At 52.9% G+C, this 19112-nt stretch overlaps 1 protein-coding gene across 1 annotated transcript in view; it reads left to right on the plus strand.

The window, feature by feature from the left end:
- LOC111152819 (WW domain containing oxidoreductase) overlaps positions 1–18385 on the plus strand; it is a 1002850-nt gene extending 984465 nt beyond the window's left edge. The window contains exon 9 of the mRNA XM_022511477.1: positions 18197–18385. Coding sequence (XP_022367185.1) covers positions 18197–18385 — 189 coding nt within the window. The remainder of the gene's footprint in view (positions 1–18196) is intronic.
- The last annotated feature ends 727 nt before the right edge of the window (positions 18386–19112 follow it).

The following is a 19112-nucleotide window of genomic DNA, read 5'->3' on the forward strand; positions in this document are numbered from 1 at the left end:
GCATTTGGGTCAGGAAGTGGCCTGGGGAAAAAGCTTCACAGGTGGGCCAGTGCTTCTGACACTTGTCTTCAAGGAAGTGCCCCATCTCCCTTCCCTGGGACCTCCAATGATGAGAGGTGGCGGTCACCCAACAAGTTAGATTTCAGAAGTTGCCGTCTGTGTTCTCTCTTCACGGATAAAGCATGCTTTTCATTTAGGCTTTTAAAAAGATTGTAAATAGCACCCCCAGCCCCTTTTCTCAGTGCAGGTCACCCCACCAGCCAAGGACCCTAGGTCAGACCCTATTGATTTGGTGGAGAGGGAAGAAAGACCCCCTCCCGGACCAGAGACAAGTCAGGATCCCTATAAGATTTCCAAGTCCAGCCCCTCTCACCAGTGTGGAATGGGACGGGGAGCTGAGTCAGTAGGTCGGCAGGATTATGGTTCTGCCTCATCCATACCTTGGCCTGAGCCCAGTTTTGCACCTGCTCTACTACCTTCCACAGAATCCCTGTGGACATGGTACCTGTTGGTTCTTCCCCCACATAGGCCCACTTACTCCCCACCAGGTTCTACAATTTCTTCAAGGCTCGCCCTCTGCTTGGTGGAGGTGCAGTCTTCTGGCATCACTGGTATCTCAAGGGTAAGAGGACACATCACAGTGTCAAGGCCCTCTGAGATCGCATCTCTTCTTCTGGAGTGAGCCTCTGGACAGCCCTCTAGTCCCAGAGGACAGGGCTCCAGAAGGCAGGTCCTGAGCCCACTTTCCTTCACGGCAGAGTGTCTGCGGACAAACCACTGACCCTATGGGCCCAGGGCCTCTCAGAAATCTGGAAAGCAAGCTCAGGGCCTAGAGGAAACTCCCTGGGACCCGTGGAAGCATCTTAGCTTCTGGCCTGCTGTGCTCGTGTGGCCTTTGGAGTCAAAAGTCATGGGATGGAATCCCAGCTTTGCCACTAAACACAGAGAGTTCTTTAATCTGTGTCTCAGTTTTCTCTGAACTTGGGGAAGTCATCACAGATCTATTTCCCAGCATTGTTGTGAGGACAACACACGTGCAGTGTGTATGTGCTAAGAGAGAGGGAGAAAGCTGAGGTCAGTGTCTGTCACATGGGAAGCATGTTCAGTGTGGCTCTGCTGGGAGTCACAACTTGTAGAAAACAGCTGTGTCAAAGTCAAACCAACGATCTCTTGGAAAAGAAAAAAATCTGACCAGTGGTTTTATTTATGCAGCAGCTGAGTCTGAGTGATAGAATTTTCCTCTGTCCTGCAAAGGGTGTTCAATCATTCTGCCTTCATCTCTTTAGAAATACTCACTAAGGGGCGCCTGGGTGGCTCAGTGGGTTAAAGCCTCTGCCTTCAGCTTAGGTCGTGATCCCAGGGTCCTGGGATCGAGCCCCACATCGGGCTCTCTGCTCAGCGGGGAGCCTGCTTCCTCCTCTCTCTCTCTGCCTGCCTCTCTGCCTACTTGTGATCTCTGTCAAATAAATAAATAAAATCTTAAAAAAAAAAAAAAAAAAGCAATACTCACTAAGCATATACGCTGTGTGCCAGGCACCAGACGGCCAGAAAGCCCTCTCACCGAGGTCATCGTCTCCAGCACACACAGGACCATCCAGTAAGGTTCAGGATGGGCAGTGAAGGTGAGGACAGGTGTCTGTTACAGGAGGTGACATCTGAACTTGGTCATGAAGCAAGTGTCTCACATGCACTTGCCCCACATGAGGTCTCCCTGTGCACACTCCTGCAGAACGGTCAAGCCTTCCGGGTTCTCTTCTCCCCGGTCCCGGCCGATGTCACTTCTTCAGTTCCCGGGTTGTGCTGTGTGGATCGCTCAGCTCCGAACGCCTCCCCCTCCTGTAGGCACAGCTTTGTAGAGTCAGGAGTCACCACTTCCCCATCTGCTTCCCACCTTCCGAAATTCTTGCTGGTGTTTCCTGATCATGGAATTAATTAGTTTCTCCACGCCCCCTTTATTATGCTTCTGATAGAGTTTCTGGAGGGACTGCAGGCGCCGATGCCTGCATCCACCATGTCTAACCAGAAACCCCCTGACGTCTGTGCTTTCCTCACCACACCGTCACCCCCAGGCGGAAGGGTGAGGAAGGACGGTGCAGGCGGAGAGCAGCGCGGCGCCCAGGGCTGAGCTGGTACTGCTCCGACCGCTGTGCTGTTCTCCTGCGTGGAGCGGGTGCGATGTCCGTGCCAGCTCCGTGTAAGCGCCTTGCACACGTAGTCCGATTTAGTCGTCAAAATCATCCTCTAAGGATATCCGCATCTCAGACTTACAGAGGAGAGGACAGCTTCGGGAGGGTCGAGTGTATTTCCCGAAGCCGGACACCGTCTTGAGTTGCAGGTTGGCTGTCCAGGCGGCAGACTGCGGCCGGGGTTGACGTGCAGGGTCGGCAGGCGGTGCCCTTGGAGCCATGCCTGAGGGGCAGGGGGGCGGCAAGGGGGCGCAGGGGGAGGACCGAGCTGTGATGTGATGTCAGCCGGTCTCCAGGAGTCTGAAGCCAGCGTGGCCCTTCAGAGAGGTCCTAGACTGGAACAGAGAGGCCAGGTGGGCACGGAGCCGGCCGCCTTCTAGAGGGACGTGTGCTTGGGCAGGGCAGCTCCCTTTGGCGGAGAGCAGTTCCCGAAGAAAGACTCGACCCTCAGTGCCCAGCAGCTGGAGAAATGAGTGGCCCCGGTCCAGAAGGGGGAGGTTCGGGAACACCCAGGGGCCCCTGCTAGAGAGCCGCGTGCTCACTGAGAAGCCGTACCTCCATGACTTGAGGGTCGTTTGTGGAAGTGGGTACGGGGATAGAAGAAAGGGAGAGGACAGAGCCGGATAGGTACCTAGGCTGTCTGGTGTAGCCCGGGAACTGGTACCTGGCACGGGCTGGTGCTGAGGGGATCATAGTTAAGTCAGATCACACAAGTGCCGTGTTTAGGGGCAACGCTCCAGATGGTGGGCCATGGGATCCTGGAGCAAATTCGGCCAGCTCGGTTAGTCTGACATTCTCGATACTCACGTGTCAGGGATTTCAGTGAGAAGGGAAAGACCATTTCACTCCTTTCCGACATCATTGGTTTCTCTTCCTTGTTTGTAAACGGGGTTCCTCCCATCCTGGAAAGATTGGGTTAACTCAGGCAGCAAAGCCCCCTTTGTTTAACACACTCCCTTCGAAAGCAGGGACAGTAGTATCATTAAGTTCTGGGTCAGACTGTTCTCCTGCAATTTAATCAGAAGAAATCTGTTTGTGCCTTCATCTGAGGAAGTACCATAAACCAAACACAACTTCGAGGTTTATCGCCTTTGATAAAGTCACAGCAGTGCCGTGTGCACAGACACCGTCCTCTTCTCTCTGACTTTGCCAGTTGGTGGACAAACCGAACCAAAGGCCTTCAGCTTAAGAACGTGTCCCCTAACTATGTATCGGAAGCTCCCGGATACCAGTGGGTTATCTCTGCTCACGGGCTTGTCCTATTGGGCAAAAGGAGTAAATTCTGAGTTTATATGTCCAGCTTCCACGAATACCGGAAAAATAATTCATTGTCCTGAGACTTCCAGCCCGATGAATGGTGCCCATCTCTTCTCTCTGACACCCCACCTCCCCCAGTGTCCATTCCCTCCTCCCATAGCTCCTGTCCTCACCCACAGCCCCACAGAGTCCCAGATCCTCTATCGCTCAGTGGGAGACACGGGGGCACAGACATTTGTTATGATACATGGATGCCAGGTAAGGCAAGAAATGTGTGGTTTTCAAGGTTGCTGAACGCATAGAGAACACAGTTCTCGGGGAGCCGGGGCATGAGGAGGTCTGGAGTTGGCGGATCTGGGTTCGGATCCTGGCACTGCACTTCAAGAGCACTGTGTAACCTTGATCAAGTTCTAGGTCCTTGAACCTCAGTTTCCGCACCTCTGAGGGGAGGTCATAAATGAGATGCTGTTGCCGAGTTTCTAAGAATGACGTTTAGGACTCGTAACTGATTCAGTCTATGTTGGCGACTATGGCTACCTTGAGCTGGGGGAGCCACCTGAGTGGAATCAGCTTTCAGATTATGGGGACCAACTTGAACCACATCTGTGTGTCACAGGTCCGTGTCACGCTGACCCCCAGGTGTCCTAAACTGGTTTGCGTTTCTCCTTGGCCGCTGTACCTGACATGCCCCAGCGGTTTTCTGACCTTGAGGCCCTGACCTGCTTTGTCCTTCCTCACGATCTTCTTCAGAAGGTCCCACAGTCTCTAGTGCCGTGTTCCGTGGGCCCTTCCCCCGCGTGTTGGGCGCGGGAGCCCCGTCACGCACCAGCTCCCGCAGGCTGACCGCGTGCACCTCTTCCCGGCCCCACACTCGGACGGTCGCGTCGAGGGTATTTCCACCATGGATTTGGCAGAAACTGCCCCTCAAGGTGCCCTCTCCCCTCCGTGTTCCAGTGAGCCTGTCGCTAACCATTAACCAACCGTCACCAACTCTGCTGTCGGGGTCGTGTCACCTAAGCAAAGCAAAGCACCTCATGGGAAAGTAAACTTGAATGATCTTGCTCGACTCCTCAGCCCCACAAAAGGACGGCTGCGGTGGTGACCCCAGACTCCTGGTGGCCTTGGAAACACCAGACAAGACCTACAGCTTTGCAGTTCGTCTATTCATTCTCTCGGTTTCCTATTCATTATGGTGGAAACGTGAACACCCAAGACACAGGCGGGGCCCGTCTCACCTCGATGGTGGGAGGCGGCTCAGGCATGGGCCCTGGAGTCCGGAGCCCTGGCATTCCAGTGAGCAGGAAGTTCTGCTTCTCAGCCTCAAGGAAGGGATTAAACGGCACTGAAATCCGGAGCAGTTACGGGTCTGCCCTTGCCGGTGGTACCCTTGCCCGTGGTACGGTTTGACTCAGCTGGCCCTTCACCAGAATCCGGGACTGAGCAGCAGCTTTAGAGAGCAGTAGAAACGAGAAACAAGTAAGGAAAACAGACGCACCCCCTTTTTCACTTACGGGGAGGTTATCCTTCATAAGACCTGCTCCCCCCTCTGCGATTCCCGGGAGCCGACGCATGGAGTCACTCTCATCGCGTTTTCACGCGCAGCGGAAGCCCTGGCCTCCAACCCAGTTGTAGCATCGGACCCGGGCTCATGAATCGATGGAGCAACGAACTGGAGATGTTTACTGCCCCTGGGCAATGACAAGTGTCACTGTGAAGGCCTGGCCTTCTGTGGCCCCACATGCCACACAGCAAAGAGAGAAAGGGCTTGGGCAGCTCAGGTTCGAATGGCAGCATCACCACTTACTAGCTGTGCGACCTGGGGCAAGTGGCTTAACCTCTCTGGACCTCAGGTGCCGTGTGCAGCACGGCAAATGGGGTGGCGCCCACAGAAGATGTCATGCGAGCACAGGATGCTCAAACACTGTTAGCTTCGTGCTGTTGCCGCAACACCTCCTGCAGTGGTAAAGTCTTGACCCACAGATGTACAGGGCTCCTGTGTCCATCGGGCTGTGAGAACATTCCCGTTTCTCTCTTGCCGCCACTGTCGAGAGTCGGGGTTCTGGAGCCCAAGAGATTGGGTTCAGCTCCCGACTCTGCCACTTGTTCTTTGACCTTTGTCTCTTTGGGAGTCAGGGCCCTACCTGTAATTTGGCTTAGCGGCTTCCCAAAAATCTGGCACAGGTGGGACCTTCCCGAAAGCAATTAAAGCCGCGTGGATCCCTTAGCACGAGGCAGGCGGGTGGCACAAAACCAGAACTCAGTAAACAAGGATTATTTGTTAAGTCATTTTACTTGCTGAGACTCGGTTTACCTATAAATAACATGTGGACAAAGCTGCTTCCAGACGCTCTTGCAAAAATTCTAGGGCTTGGCTAGAATGTGCCCCAGAAGCTATCATGCCCCGTAGGGATTCATACATGAAGGGGCCTGCGTCGTAAACTCAGATGATTAGGAATCCAGAGGGGCAGCCGGTAGGGGACAGATTTTCAGCCACCTTGACAGTTCGAGGGCCGGCTACACCGCTGGCAGGTGTCCTCGCCGACACCTTGTCTGGTAGGTACACCTGCCTTTGCACAAGGAGGGAGTTCTGAGAGGATGACTCCTGTCACGTGTGGCAGCCAGAGGGGGGAACGCAGGGCAAGATGTTTCTCAGTGGACCCCGTTGTCACGAGCTCAGCATTTCTCCGAACTTGGAGGCCGCGAGAGTTCCAGCTGCAGTCGGCCGGTCACGGGCCCGCCCTGGTGCTCCTGGTGCCTCCTGCCGCCTCCTGCCGGACATGAACCTGAGCCTCGCCAGCCTCCAAGACCTCCTTTGCCTGAGAAGCGATTGGTAGAACAGGAACATCGTAGGGGAAGGGCCTCAGACCCTTTCAGGGGTATGTCCGAAATCCTATGCGGGCAAAAACGATACCCGCGCCCCCTCCCCGACCCGAGGCGGAGGACACCAATCCAGAAGCCAGGGGGTCTGAGGACTAAGAACTGGAGCTCAGGTAGGAGGAGGAGGAGGAGGGTCCCTGAGGCTCTACCGGAAGCAGCTTGGCCATTAGAGGGATGAAATCACCCAGGTAGGGGACATGTGTGCAGTCTGATTGGGGTCAGAGGAACGTTAGTCAGGAACTAGAACAGGGGCTTTGCGCCAAGACCAGCTCAGTTTGGACCTTAGCTCTGACCCTTCCCAGGTGCATGGCCGGGAGCGGCTTTGCCTCCTTGGCTTTCGCCGGGCTCCGTGCTAATGCCTACCTGGTGAAGCGCCAGTGAGAACCGGCGGCGCCGAGAGGCCACTGTCATTGTCGTTTTGTCTTGTTGTCGGCGATGGTGGCTGGGGCTGGACCAGCCCTCTCTAAGGCAGCTGTGCGGCCGGGACTCAGGGCCTCGGGATGTGATTGGAAGGAGGGAGATGAGCGGACTGGGAGGCGCTGCTGCTCCGAGGCGACAACCCAGCTGGGCGGCCTGCAGCAGGTGAGGCGCTGGGGCAGGTGACAGGTGCGTCCAGAGGGGTACGAAAGGCAGATGTGTAGGCTCCGTATCTTCTAGGGTTTGACGGGAAAGAGGTGGGCGTGCTGGGTCAGCCTGGAGGGGAGCTTCCTACCGGAGCAAAGTGCGCATATGACGTTAGGAAGCGGGGTGCTTGCTGGGAGGCTCCCTACCGCCAGTCGTCGGACTCTGGCTGAAACGCTCTTTTAGCCTCTAAGATTCGGAGTTGACCGGTGTCAGATGGAGGACCGTGAGGAGGGGACAGGCCGGGCCAGAAGGTTGCCCATTCAACCATCTCACGCCCTGGTGTGGCCCGGACACCAGCAGCCCCCGCCTCCCCCTGCGTCTGACACCGGTACTGCCTCCCCGTGCCGCTCCGCCGCGCCCTGCACCCGCCTGGTGGCAGTCGGACGGCAGACCGGCGCTCGTGTTCTGAGCTAAACATCTGGCAGAATGAGGGGGCTGGGGTTAAGTGCCCGGAGGTAGAACAGAGATGCGCGTGGACCCTTTATGGAAGGGACGCCTGAGGCAGGTGGGCGTGAGTTCGAGAAGGATGTCGCCACTTAGCCGGTGGGGCACCTCAGGCTACTCAGTGATACTTCTGTGCCTCAGCTTTCTCATCTGTAAAACGGGAATCCTACCCCACAGGGATGGATGTGTGTATCTTCCCAACATTTTATTGTAAAAGCTTTTAAGTAGAAAACTTGAAAGAGTATTGTAGCGGCCAGCCAGCTACGCAACACCTAGATTCTGTATTTTTACTGCACTTTTTTATAAACTGAACTTGCTTGCTCACGTCGGGGTCCATCTGTCTGTCCCTTTCTCTAGCGCCATTGCACAGGGAGACTGGAAGATTTGGAGATCTGTGTGAGGGCCTGGGGGGCAAGAGGTGGGCAGTGGGGTCTCGAATTTTATAGCACGTAACAAGTAATCGCGGCCCTGGTTCCTGTGTCGCTGCCTCAGAGACATGGACGTGAACTTGGGTCTGGTTGCTATGGCTAGGGAACCAGGGGAGCAGCGGACTCCATGACCAGCGTGGCACCCGGAGACGCTGGGTAAGGCTGGTGGGAACGACGGCTGCCCCTTGAATTTGGAAGGCAAAAATGGCTTCGGCTCCTGGGCTGTTCTCACCCCCCCCCCACACTGCCGCCCGGACAGCAGAACTCGGAGGTCTTTCCTTCTCCCCCAGTCCCTGCACGGCGGAAGAGGTGATGTTTCTTGTTAGAATAGAGGCTAGAAGGAGTCTCTCCCAGCCCACGGTGAATTCAGAGGGTGTTCAAAGGGAAAACCGCAGGGAGCAAGGGCTGGTTCTTCCCTTGCTTTGCAGGAGAGTGGGCTCAGGTTTGTAGGGGACGCCAGAGCCTGCTCTGTTTTCTAAAGACCTAACTTTGCAGCATTCTTCAAGGGCTCCAGAGAGTTCCCTGTGCCATCAAATTAACTTTGGACACTTCAATAAAGAAGTCCCGAAGGAAACTGTCAATTAATGCATTTACACTGAAGCATCATACTTGGGGAAAACATCTTCAAACACAGACGCTGTTTTCCAACCATTAAAAAGTTTGCGTGCTGCTTGGTTTCCATAGATACCTGAGGTAAAAGCCTCCTTCCCTCATTGAAGAGTGAGCCTGGCTCGATCTCTCCTTTTCCTTTTTTTTTTTTTAACCGTAGTCTTTCATACCTTTTTCCTCCTTCCCCATTTGTGAAAACAAAAGGTAACTAAATTGAAACCTGGCAATGAGATTTGTCTGAGGAAGACAGCTTGATTTAGAAGCTCAAGGGACTTCATTTTTGCTCACCTCCTTATTATTTCATGACTTCTGCAAATAGTGTTATTACCTGCAGGGAAGAAATGGAGAATTTTCATTTGATCAAGTGATTCCCACAGTCCGTCAAACACATAAACATACTTGAAAGGGGAATGTTCGTGTTCTGTTGAAGAGCGGGCTGTGGACCAGAAGTTGGCAAACTGAGGCCAATGGGCCAAATGTGGCCTTCTGCTTGCTTTTGTAAATAAAGTTTTATCGGAACACGGTCACATTCACTGGTGAATGTGCTGGCTGTGGCTGCTTTCCTAACAGCAGTGGCAGACTGGAGTTGTGACAGAGACTGTATGGCCCACGGAGCCTAAAAGAGTTTCTCTCTGACCTTTCGCAGAACAAGGTGACTTACAGGAAAGCATCAGGGTTTGGGAGGCATTTAATAGTTTTGTCACTCTAGGCGTGTGTTCATCTTGCTGTGACTCAGTTTCTGCATCTTTGAAATGGTAACGACAGGGTCCTTTTGTAAGGGTTGCGGAGGGAAAGCACATCACACTGTGCTGACACGTAGTAGGGGAGCAATAATACAATTTTTTTTTTCTTAACTCCAGATTCTTTTGCTAGAAGAATCCAAAGACGCCTATCTTATGAGTCTAGAAGTTCTTGAGGAAATCCAAAGAAAGTGGTTAGAAACGAAAACCAAGTAGTTCCCCATTGTTCCTGGCCCACGTGCATGCCCGTGTCTCCTCCCGGGGAGGAGGACAGGGAACAGGAGTGGAGCACTGTTCAGGGATGAGAAAGCAAACAAAAGAAACCACAATCATCTAGGAAGAAATCTTTAATTTCTATTCAGCTTTAAAGAGTTTGAGAGACTTTTTTTTCCTTTTAACAAACCAGTTCAAGTACATGCCTTCGGATTAGAAAAGTACCTGACATTGCCTAGAGTATCAGCATGCATAGCTTGTTAGTATTTACATATATTTACATAGGGAAACAAGAGAAAGATCTACAGTTATTTACAGTCTACATAGGAGAAGACAAAGGCAGCCTAATTGTATTTCCTAAAATACAGGAGAGGAGTAGTCAGCACATGCATATTTAGAGAATATTTGCATGATAGAATACAATTTAAAAAAAAAAAAAGACAAACCTTTGTAACTTTCTATGCTAAGGTGTTGTATAATCAAGGTAATTTTTTTTTGTTTGTTTTGTTTCTAGTCTATTTGCATCGAGTGCTTTAAAATGTTCACTAACACCGAGGCAGAATTATTTACCCCAGCAATTAAAGCAACACACACGCGATCATTTCCCACTAACTAGCAACGAGCTGCTGGTGAATGGAATATCCATTGTTTCTCATTACCCATCGACCACTGTGACGAGATCTCTCTGTGTAAAGGCAGTGCCTAAGCTATCACCATTAATTATGGAAGTAATATAAATGAGACGCTCTCCACAGTATGTTCTAAATGAAATATTAACAAGGCCAGCGTCTTTGAGCCTGAGAAATGATCTGTTGTACAGAGCTCGCTATGAAAACGCACAAACCTAATGCAAACAGCGGGGCCGGGCCTGGGTGCCTGCCTGTGAGATCCGAATGATCACCAAGTCTATTTTTTTTTCATTCGTTTCTGGAAGACAGAGTTAAGAGCTGATTTCTGGCGGTAATGTGGCCCCATCAGAAGACCCCGTGGGTTTTACTCAACCCCCACCCCACCCACTCATGCCTTTCAGGACGACGTTGTAGAATACTTCTGTGACCTGGGTGTAAATGAACGGTCTACCTTAAAATCTAAACAAACAGCTTGTTTGGGGTTTGCCCTGAAATCTGGCTTGCTCACAAAAGCAGTCGGCACGTGGTTTTCTAGAAGAGCCAACGTGGCAGGCCAACTCGGCGGGGTCAGTCCATGCAGCAGAGAGGAAGGGGGGAGCTTTTGTTTCACCTGTACCGTGAAGACACTCTTCGCACCATTATATTGGAACAGAAGCCATTAATTCTGCCTGGCAATTATTTCAAAGATTTATTTTAGTATACAAGGCAAATACAGAGGCATACATTTATATACAGTATACAGAGCTAGCTATAACTGAGGATAAAGGAGTAAAAATGTAAAACGTTTCAAATTAACACACGCTAAATATCTTCTTTTATCTCTTATAAATACCCACTAGTCCTTCAGCGCCAGCGTCGGAGACAGCCCGGTTGGCAAATTCCAGTAACCGGCCATCAGATCTGTCCCACGTGGAAGGATGATGCACATCTGAGCGGCCAGTTTCTATGGCTCTTCTGCTTAGCAGTTTCACATTGGCCCATGGAACAGTGGGTACCCCCGTGCGTTCTTCCATCGCAGCAAGGGAACTCCCCGTTTGGAAGGAAACCGTACTTTGAGCAATGTGGTCATCCAGGCAAGACCGGCGCGGGATGCCCCGGGGACTTCTTTCATGGCTAGGGGACAGTCAGTGGCATCCTGCTGTTGTCTTACGGGGACCATCTCTCAGGCCCAGTTGGTCTTAGGATGCTTTTGGTGGGCACAGATGAAAGGGAACTAAGCAGGGGTAGGACTGGCCGTCCGGACTGTTCCTGAGCCGTCCCTCTTCCTTCCCCTCCTGTGGAGCGCCGACCCCCGCCCCAGCCTCCTCCTAAAGCAGCTCTACAGTCTCAGAAAACAGCAGGTCTTAGAAAGATGAAATCATTCTAAATATTTCTCCTCCACTCTTTTGAGACCAGACATAAATCTGTCCTGGAGCCCTTGGACCATTTATGGCAGGGATTCTGGAACACAGAAGAGGTACGAAAAGGGCCTCATTTATTTCAAGGGAAAGTTCGAACAGTTCATGGAATTCAAAACACAGGTCCTGAAAGCCTACCAAGGTCAGTGCGCCCTTCAATCCCGCTGATCGCCTGAGTGAGAACCCACCCGTGCCTGGCCTTCCCGGAATAAACATGGCTTTGGGCCTCTTTGGATGGTTGGGATTGGCTGCCTTTTTCTCCCCCAAACTTAAGGCTAGTGAAGACAAATATATTCTTCTGTCTTAAAAAAAAAAAGTCCTTTCCAGCTTTCCGTCCTGAACCTACTAGTCTCTGAGCTTGTTCCTGCGAATACTTCTCAGCGCCTGTCCTGACTTTCCGTCTCCTTCTGCCCTGGTCTCCAAGTCATTTTCTTAAAACTCCATAATGACCTTGCTAGAAACTTACGTTTTTTTTTTTATCAGGGGGAATGCTGTGGGGTCTTGTAGTCTGACTTGGGGACATACTATCTGGGATACCTGAAGTGCAAACCAGAAAGGCCGGGGCCATCTCGCAGACCGTCTCCGAATGGAGGCCTGTGGCTGTTTCTTGAAAGACGTGCCACGGTGGCTTTCCGTCAGACATTTCACTCAAGAGTCCCTTTGCAGTTGCGGGCTCTGGGCTGTCCTGGGACCAGCTGCATTTATGGTCATGGATTGGCCCAGCCCCATTGCTTGGTCCTCCCATCGTCAAGGCCCTCCTCATAGACTGTGTCCCCAGTGTCGCCTGGGGAATGACACTCCTTCACCTACTGGGGGAGAGACAAGTCAACTGAAAAGAACCTCTGAGGTTTTCCTGCACTTGAGAACCTGTTTTAGCAAAGAAGAAAGAAACCTGTTTCCTTGGGGCGGGAGGAGACCATCCTGACCACCGTCAAAGCGTTCGAGTGGGCCCGTTCTCTTCTGTGAGGCCGCAAATCTGAACGTGATCTAAATGGATGATCTGAACACTCGGAATTGTACAGCCTCCGCGGCGGAAAGCAAGTATCTGTGCTCCTGATCCTCCTCACCGTCTTCTATTTGAGAAACTGAGTAGCATTTCCCTTCTGTAATAAATGTTAAGAACAGCCTGTGAGTTAGCAAAACTCCCAAAGGCTGTGGAAAAAAAAAAAAAATTCTGTTTTGATGCCGACAGGAAGTATCCGCACGTACCCAGCCCGGCTGGCGCCAAGCCTCTGTGGGAATCAGCGGTTCGAGACTCGCAGGAGTGAATGTTCGGGGCGGATGGGGGCGGGCGGGACTCGGGGACCGGAGGCTGATCTGCGCACCCGGGGAGCGCGGCCAGTATTCTCCAGAAGCCACACTCATCCAACACACACGAGAACGTACCAGGTGGAGACCGGCTCAGGTTTCGCTGGCTTCGATGTGGCTCAGTTCACGCGCTGAAGAAAGGTCTGTCGTCCAAGAGCAGGTTCCTTAGCTGGGCAGGAGTGGCGCGCAGAGGTGGCATTTTGAATCAGGTGACCTCTCTGTTAAGGGCCACTTGCCACTGGATCTTCTGAGGTGGCGCTGAGTCTTCAATCTTGTTAATCCAAATGGATATAATTTCAATTTCGTTCACTGACTAAATCAACAATGGAAAAATTATCCTTTGAACACGTCTCAGGTGAACGTGACCTCCCATTTCATCCCAGGCCGCGTCGGGGCCTCACACAGTGGCAGGTGGCGGGGAGGCCCTCATGAGGATGCTTCCGCCAAGGGGGACACACACAGCAGGGAGCGGGCAATGTGCAAACATTCGTGTCCCGTGTTTGGGAAGGAGGCTTTGCACAGCGGCGGATACGGATTCTGGAGCGGGTGGACCTGCGCGGTGACGCGTGCGGCTTTGGGCATGTTGCTTTTCGTCTCTGACGCGAAGCGGCCTTCTCTACAAATGAGGGTAACGGTTGCTCCCGGCTCGGGGAGCTGCGTGGTGACTGACCGGTTGTAAGCTGTCTGTGCGTGCTAGCCATTGTCACCCCTCAGACAGTCCCTGTTGCCGTCCAGTCCCTGGAAGAGCGTGACGATGTGGAGGACAGCAGCCTTTTAGATGCTCGGTGGTAGAGGAAGGGGGTGACTTCGTGGCTGTGGTTGCGCTCCTGGGGAAGGCCCCTGAGCCTTACTCCCGCAGGCTGACTCCATGAACTAATGAAACACTCGGCACGTGCTGGGGACTTAGAAGATTGTTCTCTGATGGCAGGTGGGGACCTGATAACAGGTGGGGGGGGGACTGTCTGCTCGGGTTTGCCTCGCACATCGGAGACTGAACCCGTAACTGTTTTTGAGGGACGGAGGTGTACCAAGGTGTCCGGAGAGGAGCTCTGCAACAAGGTGCTGCACTTCTCCGGTCGAGTGGTTCCAGACTCTTCTGTCGGGAGTACTCCTGAGAGGGAAAGACAGGATGTGGCGGTGGCTGCGGATGCCACCTGATATACGCGCCCTTGCCCCCTCGTCTCCACAGCGGCTCCGTCACTGCCGTGTTCTGAAGGACTGGACGGGTGGCTGGTTCTGCGCTGGGCAAGTGTAGGTTCGCCTAACGGATCCCAGACAGGTAACAGGGAAAGCGTGGAGGGTTTGGAGAGGCACTGGGTTCCTGCCATCCCTGTGCCGGAGTTCAGCACGGTCATCGCCACCCACTTCCAAAAAGGCTCTTGTTCGAGCCCTTGGGGTTCTGAACTCAGGCTAACTTCCATGCCACGTTTCTTGACACAACTACTTTGTCTTGAACTCGCTGATTTGGCATGTGTCGTCGATGTCCTGGTATCGGTATGTCTGTAGTAAAGCAATCTTAGAACATCTCCTACTCTCGAGATCATTGAATATATAGATATTCCGTGACAGTGTGTCTTTATCTTTTTATACATCTCATAGTGAAATCTACTTTAAGACAGGAATATATTCTTCCTTTTAAGTGAGCATGCAGTTTAAAATAGAGGAACTCGAAAACTGAATGTTATGTAATAAGTGTCCTTATTAAAATGTACGTTACATTAGAGTACTAACCAATGCATCACAGATACCAGCATGGGGGTGTTTTTTTTTTTTTCTCTCCCATATATTGTTTACCAGAAACCTCTGTGCCTTTTCCTTTAAAAGAGTCAATATTCATTTGTGTTCCACGCAGACAGCTCCAAAGTGGTGGCCAGCGGCGAGCAAATAAATGTTGCTGAAAGGTAGCTACTTAACATTTTCATCCCGACAAAGGGTTCTGGAAGGATGGATAATTGAGATGTCACGGCCTCAACTATAAATAAACAACTGCTTTTTAAATCCCACCTTTCTGTAGTTGCTGATTGTACTGCAGATCTGACAAATGATTTCTGAAAGAGAATGATGAACCCTTATTGCCCAGATACTCTTAACTTAATCCCAAACAAGAATCGTAGGTAATTTTACACACACTATAAAGACCGATGGCACACTTCTCCTCTGGCAGCTCGCAAATGTTCGACTAGATCGGAAATGGCATTCGGGCATGATTAAAGATTCTGCTGGGCTTCCCAGAAATTTTCAGGCCGGTGTCATCCACACCCTACCTCACGCCGTGTCCCCGGGATGGAGCTGTGACACCCCGTTCCCGGGGCTTGGCGCAACCTACCGGCTTCCGATAAATTGCTCCGAGAAGTTCATTTAGGGGAACCCGCGACGCCAGCCGGTGTTCACGTGTCGAGTGTTGCTGTTATTTCGTCACGACGGACGGTGCGCAGCGCGGCCAGCCAGCAAGACGCTGCTTCGGACATTTTGCAGCAGACTTGTTAGCATCACTTCTTTGCACGCTCTTTCAGCTTTTCCAAGTTATGAACCGATGCCCCAAAAAGTGGCAGGAAAGTCATTCGACGGCGATTAAAGGGCTCTTTAAAAAAATGTTTTTATCAGTTTAAAAATGTTTTATCTTGTATCTGCAGTACCGGCTTATTTACTGAGATTTCCCTAATGTGGCGCCATCTCATTCTCCTGATAGGCCGACCAAAAAGCTGATGAGCCAAAAATTAGAACTGGTTGTTAAACTGTCATCACCTCTGGTCCTATAAAGATGTCACTCAGAGGCTGCCATGGGTACAGCTGAAAAGAGAATTCCCCGAGAAGCCAGGAGGGGAGCGGGGCTGGGACTGAAGGGTACCGTCACTACGGACGCGTCCAGCGGCGAGGACAGGGAAGCGGGCGCCCGCTGGACGGAGCGAGACCCCGGAGGCCGCTTTGCCGGGCGCCGCGGCTCTCCTGCGCCGTGGAGGACACGGGCTTTGCGTTCCGGGGCCCCCGCGGCGCCGCGCGCTTCCACAAAGCCGGCGTCGCCGGTGATGCCACTAAGACGGTGTGTCACCGAGCCTTGTGGCAGAGGAACCAAAGCCAGCTCTTGGTAAGAGGTGGGGCTTTTCTAAAACTGACGGTTCCCAGCACGGCAGCCACACATCAGCGGCCGTGAGATGAGGTCCGCAGCAGCCGCTGTCCGGTCCCACGGAGGGAAAAGCCAGGCCCCCCGGCTCCCTCGTCAGCCTGGCTCTGAGTCAACGGAAGTGGAGAATTTCTCCGCGAAAACACCAATCCCGCAGTGCCAGAGTGCCACGTGCTGTCACTTCAGAAGGTCACGGTGGCAAGACTGCGTTGGGTTGGGAAGAATTCCGCTCTCCGCTCTCCCCAGTGGCCGGTTCCGATCTTCCCAGGACCGGCTTGGCCCGATCGCGGCGGCGCTGCGGGAGCGCTGCCCGCACGGGGCTCCTGAGCAGGGCGGGGGCCTGGGCGTGGGGGGTGAGCTGGTGGCACACCACCTGACCACTCTTTGGCGGTTCGGGCAGCTGCAGAGTAAGATGGGGATCCCGGGTACCTGGAAAATTATGCAGACCGCCATCTCCACCTGAGCTCTGCTGGGAGTCGCGGCCGAGAGCGCGGCCGGCTTGAGGGAGCGGGGTGCGCGGCTCCGTTCTCCCGCTGGTCTTGGCAGGCCCTCGGCTTCCCTTCTTCCCCCACGTGGGGTGCAGAGGAGTCAGATAAACCACTCGAAATTCTTTCGATAAATGTGCCAGGTGCTAAGCTAAGGGTTATTAGAAATGATAATTCAGCGAGAGGAAACTTGGATGGCATGAGCTAATTCCCATTACACTTGAGCCGCACAAATCAATTCGAAAATAGCTGAATCCAAGAAAGTTACTGGCTGGCTGGGGAGTGGGCACGGCGAGGGGCTTGGGGAAGTTAAACACCAATTATTGTTTAATTAAATCGAAGTCATGCTGGGTGTTCAAATTTTGAAGTAATGGACTTCTCCAGCCCAGTCAAGCACCAGTAATCCTCAGAACTCGCGTCCGACGAGGTCCCGCCCCCTCTTCACTCCGCCCTGCTCCCCACAGTCCTGTCACTCCTCTGTGTTGACCATTTGCTTTGCAGACTCATTCAAATATGACCATAAAAACTGCTGCTGAAGTCCTCTGCTACCAAACAAAGAAAAACTCAAGCCTGCTTTATAGCACTAAAATTACAACACCTGGAGATCCTGATGCTCAAAAGGACCCTGGCGTCCAGAGGTTCTAGAGCACAGTCACAGTATGCACAAACCAAACCACCTTGGGGGGGTTTCTCCACGCAGCTCTCTGCTTGGGCCCAACGTCCACCTTACAGGGGCAGGAAAAATGGTAAGCTTTGGATGGGGACAGAAATGCATTTCCCACTCTGTCAAATGCCCTGAGTGTCTTCTCTAATGGTGACCTTATCCCCATTACCTTTTCCATCCACTTCCGCCAACCCCCTCCCTATCAGCTGATAATTAGTTGGCGCGGCGAGGGCTGTGATGCACATAAATAATCGTAAGACGCCAGATAAACTGTATTGGTTTTAAATTAGAGCCGTGCCTACCGTGTCTCCCTATGAACACCAGCCTATTATTTTTAATTATGGCTTGCAAAGCAAAGTGATTTCTTGCCCTCTTTACAGCATCCCTGACAGCCCCGTGTCAGCCAGGATGATGTGGTGCCCCGCCGGCATGCACAGCCCTAGCCACAGCACCGACTGTTACTCAAAAGGGGAATCAAAAGTACTCGATCGCGCTCATCGCAACTTACAGGTTGAGGTGGGCTGAGAAGAAAAGTCCCCCGTTCGTCACTGTCCGATTGCAAATACAGGGTGAATATGACATTAACAGAAGGTTTCACAGGCTCTAGATGAGTGAATACACGTGTCGTGCGTCTGCACGAGGCCTGTGTGTACGGCAGGGCCCGGCGTCTGTGTGTGTGTCAGACATTTCCACACAGCACTGAAAACTTCCCCTAGCAGCACCGTGAGCAAAAAATAAAGCTCTGGCACCAGTCCCTCTCTATCCGATGGGCCATTAGAGTGGTTGGTTTAATTCAGACAGAAGGTTCTAGAAACATCTTGGTGTCAAGTTGCATCATTCATTGAGAAGTCAGCGGGTTGGGTGCATTTGTTCTTGGGTGCGCAAAAGGATGCTTGCTGTCTTTCACTCCTCAGAAGAGACCTCTGCTGTGACTGACTGATATGCATATTTATTTCTGAAGCCTTTTCCTCTACAAGGTGTGAAAAGGGACACTGCAGAGTGGGTGAATTTGCTTTCCCAGGACGCCACATTGTACCTTGTACAGTCACGTGCTGAGCTCAGTGCCCTTGGCCATGCTGAGATCCAGGTACACCAGAACCAGGCAGCGCGAGGCTTGCTAATTCGCAGACAGAATGAAGTCAGCTCATCACCTCTTTTCTTAAAAAAAAAAAAAATTTTTTTTTTTTTTTTTTGTCTTTTTTCTTTGATTTCAGCAACAAGGAGCTGCCACGACCGTCTACTGCGCGGCCGCCCCGGAGCTGGAGGGCCTCGGAGGGATGTACTTCAACAACTGCTGTCGCTGCGCGCCGGCCCCGGAGGCCCAGAGCGAGGAGACGGCGCGGGCCCTGTGGGCGCTCAGCGAGAGGCTGATCCAGGAGGGACCCGGCGGCCGGTCCGGCTAAGCGCGCGCCCGGTGAGCCTCGGCGCGCGCACTGACCCTGCGCGTCTGCGCCTGCGCAGCTGCCGCCGCTGGACCCCTGCCACCGGACTAGCCAGGGGCTTTCGGTGTCTCCCCCCGCCCCCCCACGCCCGACACAGATCCGCCAGAGCAGAGGAAATACATACGAGTAGTGACGACAGAGGGAAAAAAATACCAAGTACCGATGGGAACTGCAGGCCCCGGGGGACCAACTCTATTTTCTGGGGCTGGGCGAGGCCGGCGTCTCTTTGCTTTCCTGGCGGTGGCCTGTTGGACGGTGAGCGCTGAGCTGGTATGCAGGCTCCTGTGGCGCTGTGGAAGCCCGAGCTGTTCTCGCGCGTCGCTTACAATAGCCAGGTGCCCTCTGTCCCCGCCCCCCCCCCCCCCCCCCCCCCCCCTGCCACCGCCACCGCCACCGCCACCGCCCCACTGTAGCTTGGAGCCGGCCGAGGCCAGCGTGGATCCTTTCATTCGTCCTGACCAAGCCTGAGTGGGCGCAGCAGTGACGGGGAGAGAGCTCTGGGACCCCTGGTCCAGCCAGCCAAGAGAGAAGTGACACTTAGAAATGGGTGGGCTAGACACAGCTGGTGGGTCCCAAAGGGCTGGCCCAAGCCCCTTGCCAAAGCTGCCCCAAAATTCTTGATTATTACAAACGAGTTTTGCAGATCATTCCCTAGACACCTTGGCGGGCAAGAAAGGAAGCATCGCAT

Source organism: Enhydra lutris, unplaced genomic scaffold (genome assembly GCF_002288905.1).
Source record: "Enhydra lutris kenyoni isolate GAN:26980312 unplaced genomic scaffold, ASM228890v2 scaffoldscaffold30, whole genome shotgun sequence".
Classification (NCBI taxonomy): Eukaryota; Metazoa; Chordata; class Mammalia; order Carnivora; family Mustelidae; genus Enhydra; species Enhydra lutris.